At 46.9% G+C, this 6,000-nt stretch overlaps 1 protein-coding gene across 1 annotated transcript in view; it reads left to right on the top strand.

Moving 5' to 3' along the window:
• Positions 1-549: 549 nt before the first annotated feature.
• The window catches only part of RAB20 (RAB20, member RAS oncogene family), a 29,088-nt gene continuing 23,637 nt past the window's right edge, over positions 550-6,000 (top strand). The window contains exon 1 of the mRNA XM_084226388.1: positions 550-901. Within this exon, the coding sequence (XP_084082514.1) occupies positions 730-901 (172 nt within the window). The 5' untranslated portion in view covers positions 550-729. The remainder of the gene's footprint in view (positions 902-6,000) is intronic.

Below are 6,000 nucleotides of genomic sequence, written 5' to 3'. Positions count from 1 at the left end.
GGCTAGATCTCTGGATCTCTGTAATGGAATTAATCTGAATTACAGCAGCTGGGCAACTGACTGTGAAATTAAGTAGACCTGCCCCTCGGAAAATAATCCCTGACACCTCCCTCTCACCAGGGCCAAGGTGTTTGCCTGGCAGCTGTCACAGCGTGAGAGATCTTAATTTCGGAGCAACTTTCTGCCCCTCCATGTGCACCCCAGGAGGGGAACGGGATGAGCGGGCTTTGCCTCGTGCTCCAGGAGGACTCCCGAGATGGTGCTTGTGCCATCTCTAGCTGGAAGGACGCAAGCATTCCGGGACTCAGCGGCATCCCCCGAGCTCGGCCCCGACACCCCCGCGAGAACCGGGTTCTCGGCGGCCGCCCAGCGGCCAGCCTGCCCCGGGGCGGCGGGACAGCGCGCCCGGTTCCTGCGGGCCAGGGCAGGGCAGGGCAGGGGCGGAGGGGCCGCCGAGCTCCGGTCGCTTCCCCGCCCGCGTCCCCTCCCCCTGGCGGGGCGGGAGCGGGGCCGGGCCGGGCCGGGCCGGGGGAGGAGCAGCCGGAGCCGGGGCCGGATCGCGGCGGCTCCAGCGGAGCCCCCGAAGTTTTCGCTGCCGGCGGAGGCGGCTCTCGGCCCTGGTCCCGCCGCTTCCGGGGCCCCGCCGGGCGGAGCGGGCCGGGCCGGCAGGGAACCGAGCCGGGAGAGGGGGCGGGAGCGGTGGCCGGCAGGGAACCGAGCCGAGCCGCGATGAAGAAGCCGGACGGGAAGGTGGTGCTGCTGGGGGACATGAACGTGGGCAAGACCTCCCTGCTGCACCGCTACATGGAGCGGCGCTTCCAGGAGACGGTCAGCACCGTCGGCGGCGCCTTCTACCTGAAGCAGTGGGGGCCGTACAACATCTCCATCTGGGACACCGCAGGTGAGGCACCCCCGGCACAGGGCGCGGCACGGAGGGGATGGGGGTCCGGCACGGCGCTCCCCGAAACCGGCGGGGCGTTTGCTGGCGGGCTGCCCCTCTCCTCCGGCTCCGGTGAGAGCGGCGCTGCCCGCGGCACCCTCCGTGCCTTGGGATGCGTGGGGCTTTCTTTTCCCTAGTTTTGGCTGGGCCCTAGTGTTCGAGCTGCGGGGTGGGTGACCTCGCTCGGGACGGCTTCGCTTTCCGAGAAGCGGGGGCAGGAGATGAAGACGTGATCCCCGCGGTGCCCCGGAGGCGGCGGCCGGCGCCGGGAGCCCTGCCCCGCTGCTTATCGCCTTGTTTCGGCTCTGCAATGAAGTCAGTCGCCTGAATCATAGCGTTTGGCGATAGGACAGAGTCTGAAAAGAGACACGATTTCGACGGGCCATAAGGGACCTTACTACTGCTCATCTTTGATATTTTTGGAATAGATTTGCGAAATGTGTATGTACCGGGAAGATTGCGGTGCCTAGTTGCTTTCTTTTACCCGAGTAGCTGGCTACTGACTACAAGTTCAGTCAGGAATTAGAGAGGTTGCAGCTTCTCCCTTCTCTTTCTTACTAAGTTCATCCCTTCTCGTTGTGTACTGTTGAGTTTGATATCAGCTGGTGTCGGACGCGGAGTTCCCAACGCGTGCTGCCTGCCAGCCCTTCAGACGTGGCGTTCCCCTTCCCCGCAGCTGTGAGAAATCGGTGCACAAAGAGCACGGGCTGCCGGCAGCTTCTGTCTGGGATAGCAGCAAGGGGCTGTCTGTCCCACTGCTGTGGCAGGCAGCATCTCTGGGGTGCGGGACTGAGCGTGGGCTGTGGTTTGGAGGCCTCGGGTGGAGGAGGTGGGAGAGCAAGGGCTGGAGAAGTGGTTTGTGGTCTTTGTCATATGAATGTCTTGCTCTTGGTTATCAAGTCAAGAAGCTCTCCTCTGTCATGTAAAGGACCAGAGTTTCCTGCAAAATTAAGTCAGTGGACGCTCTTGCCTTTAAATTGTTCTTTGCAAATATAATCTTGTTCCTTTTTTTTTTTTTTTGCAGTTGTTTTCATGTTTAGCTGAATTTTAGAACTATTTAGCGGCAACATGAAGAATGCTGGTTATATGTCCTTGTGAAACTTGAGGAGCTGCAGCATCGTGCAATATTCCAGTTTCCTCTTGATGAAATTTCGGAGGGAAGTTCATTTGCTGTGTCACTTCGTGTCACAATCTAGTCCAAAGTAGCTTTTCCTGTGTCAGGAATTGAGAAGGAGGAAGGGGAGACACGAAACTGCCAAAAAGTTATACAGAAACACTTCTGAGAAGTGTGGGGAGGAGGTGTTTAAGAGCTTTTTCTTGCATTTAGTAATCTGTTACTATCATGAAAGCTCTCTACCAGTAGCTCTGTTTTAAATATACTTTTTATGTCATTTGCAGTATTTTTTTTTTAATCTACTTCAATTTTGCAGTTTATGTGCTGTACTATGGGGAGTCTCTTGTGCGCAGTTGCTGCTTGTTTCTAGTAAGCCAGGCCCCCGTGGGTGATTAGCAGTGGGCTTTTTTTCAGCAGAAAAACCATCTGCCTTGGTGACATTGTTCCTTGGTAATTTTCAGTGCACTCTTTTATTTTTTTTTAATCATACATAATAAAATAAGTCCCTCCAAGACTTGTCTGCTGGTTTTAGAGCCCTTTTTGTCAGTCATTTATTCTTATTGTGGTATTTTATTCAGTGTTAATTGAGGAACCTGGTTCCAGCTGTATGTGGAATCTGGAAAGCTCCAGAGGGGGAATCTCCATGTGGAGCACCCAGGTATCTGTCTCAGGACAGTGCAAGTGTTCAGAGCTCAGCAATCGCTTCCCCAGTGGCCACAATTCCCTCTGCACCCTGGAGCAAGGCCACTGCCAGTACACAGCTCTGCAGTAGAGGTTCCTGCTGCTCAGCAGCACTCCTGGAGCAGAGTTGCTGAAGCTCTATTTGCAGACCAGCAGTTGAAAAGTGTTCCTGTATTGCACCAGGGTGGCATAACACGTCTTCCTCGTTCTTCTCTGTTGCTGGAGTTAGCACTGAGCCTGGCTGACCCCTCTCTTGTGTTTCAGGGGCACACAAGGGCTCCTGCACCATCTCCCTGTTGCCTTGTGCTCCTGCAGAATGATGGAAATTTCCAAAACTGGGCTAGACTGTTGGGGCCTGTGGGTTTTTGTTTATTACCTGCTCTCATTACTCTTGGAATTTAGAGAAGCTCCCAGGGCACATATGTGCTTTCTGCTGTCCTGGTGAAGAAGGGACCTTGTTGACACTAACTCTGGTGTTAAGTCACAAGGGGATTCAAAAGTCGACGTTATTTATTTGTTTATTTTTTTTATTTTGTGTGGGTCTTATGCTTTTGCTGGGCTCAGTGTGTCTGGAGACCTTGGTTTGCACCTCTTATCTCTCTGTGGTCTCACTGTCTTATCTCTACCAGGGGGGTACCAAGTAAGCTTGGAATTTGCAGTAAGGAGGAGTTTAAAATTTAGCTTTTTTGTCTGTTTATTAACCTGATGTTGCTAACTACTGAATTCTTGTGAAGCAGTTTTTGGGTTGTCAAATACTGATACATTGTTTTCTTTAGTTATGTATGTGTAGAGCTACAGAGAAATCCAGCAACAATCATCCAGGAGAGTCGAAATTCTTTAGCACAGCAATGACAAGAATGTGGATCAAAGTTTGCACCCATCCCACCTACCTAAGTACTGAGTACCAGGTCAGGATGTCTGTCTTAATACCTCAACAGCACTTTACACAACGTATGATGTAGAAATATGGAAGATTTGGCCTAGAAAAATTAGGGTATGCATGGTAGTAGCTACTGTACTAGTTAAATACATAATTAACAAGGTAAACTGGAATATATCTTCTTTTTAAATTTCCCCCATTTGTATTTTATTTAATATGTGAATGTATGTTTATTTTTTTTGTTGCTTATGAACATTATTTTTGGGTCTGATCTCCGCAGAAGTCCCCTATGTTCTACTTGCAGTTCAGATTGTATGGTTATTTTTCCCTCTGGTATGGGGTAGGCTTTTGGCTGTAACAATGCAAGCTTCAAAACATGAAGCTTCATTCTTGTAATACAAAGTGGTGTTTGTGCACACTTAGACTTTAGTGATCGATGAGAATATCTGCAGTAGTGGTGATGGATCAAAAGTTAATTACACTAGTACAAGTGTAATTGCTGATTTTCTGAGCTATTTAAAATACGTGTCATTTTCACTAATCACTCTGTTGATTTTGCATTACTTCCTGCCCTGAATTTAGAAAAATCTCGTTTTCCTAGGAAGAACTATATTTGCTTACCACAGCGCTTAAAATGTGCATTTCTGTGTTATCTTTAATGAAATCAGTGTGCACACCTGACCTGTTCTACCGAGTTAGATTTGAAGTGTAAATCAGTTATTCTAGGGAGGAGTCTTAGCTGTACATTCACACCCCTCCTTATCTTGGAAAAATCAGCTGCTTAGTCTAGTCTAAATCTTTCATGTTCTTATCCTGAAGCCCTGTAAAATGGGTGTGCAGAAGTTTTCAGACTTGATTGTTTTTTTATGTAAATACTCATCGCAAATAGTTCAACATCTCCTGTTTTCCAATTTGATGATTATGAGAGAAATTATTTGGAAGTTGCATTCAAGTCAAGGAAACAAATAAGTCCCAGATGGAGGAATACTTGGGAGAAGTATCATATGCTTGCCATGTTCCAAAGCTCTCCTTTTCCTAGCCATCTGCTTTTGGCTGTTTCTCCATTGTCAGAGGCTTGGATAGGCTAGTCTGACCTAGCATGGCTGCTATTTTATTTGTGGTTGGTGCATAGAATTTTTTACTTCTTATATTCTGATGGAACAAATTATATTTGTTGTTTTCTCTTTGGGTCAGTTAATTCAAAGAAACTAAAAAAAAAAAAAGGCATAAACTGTACAAAAAGAAGTAACTGTACACTTTTAGCATATTTTAAAGAGCTAGTGTGCTGGATAGAGGCCTAGTCCTTAAAGCATTTGAGTACATGCTTTGAGACCTTTGTACTAGTTTTTTGAAGTAGTGTTTTTCTGCAACAAGGAAAGTAAGCAACAAAATCAGTAAGAAGACCTTCCTCCTCGCACCAAAAGATTGAGGGTTGGGCACTCAGGATGTCAAAGCTATATATATGTATTTCTGTGTGTGTATATACATATGTGTATATATAAATATATTTTCTAGGCAGTGCTGACAGCAGCACTGGAGTAAACTAAAACTTCCTGCTGGGTGCTGATGACATGTAGCTCACAGCTAGCATATAATCTTTTATGTTTGGCAGCACAAAACGTCCTGAAGTTTTGAGGGTCTTATTCCACCATTAAACCTGGAATAATAATGTGTGGTGGCTACAGCTAATGATACTGTAGGAGTGTTTTGGTTGTTCAGGCATGTTTTCTGATGCCTTGGTGTTTCAAAAGGTAAAGCTTTTTCTGTATGTTAGATTTCAGTCTCTTTAAGTTGATATTTGTTCATCTGACAGACAAGTGGTTTCTTAACCCCAGCAGCAAGGCTTCTTAATAATTAGTGGCCATGTCCCCTGTGTTGCTGGCATAGTATTAGAGCAGTGAACTGGTAAATGAATGACCAGTATTTTAGAAAGTTCACATCAGGATCCTCTAATTCTCTTTTAAGAGACTGAGTTTTGAACTTGCTAGCAGATATTCATGCAGCATTATAATGGGAAAACATAAAGGTTAACTTTAAGGAAAGCAAACTTTCCTTCTTTTCCTTCTTTTCTTCTTGAACTATCTGTCAACAAGGACTGACTTGATTTTTTTATTATTCTGTGAATACTCGGTTCGTATTTTTACATCTTTCAACCATTTATTTTTACCTGCATATATCTATATTTTTTTAACTTGTCAGAGCTAGTATATTTAGGGACAAAGGAGATAAACATAGCCTAGAAAAGGCTCTTCTGTGCCTTGGGTCAGCTGCAGTGTATCTGCCTAATGAGTGCTTACATCTCCTGTGACTGGTTTGCTGATGTCTGATGTTAATCAGTGCTGGTGAGCACGTGTGAATTGCTCACGGCTTCTGATCTCTGACTGC

The sequence above is a fragment of the Fringilla coelebs genome (genome assembly GCF_963513975.1).
Source record: "Fringilla coelebs genome assembly, chromosome: 2".
NCBI classification, from domain to species: domain Eukaryota; kingdom Metazoa; phylum Chordata; class Aves; order Passeriformes; family Fringillidae; genus Fringilla; species Fringilla coelebs.
The sequence above is the reverse complement of the archived record's forward strand: the minus strand, read 5'-3'. Positions and strand labels throughout refer to the sequence as shown.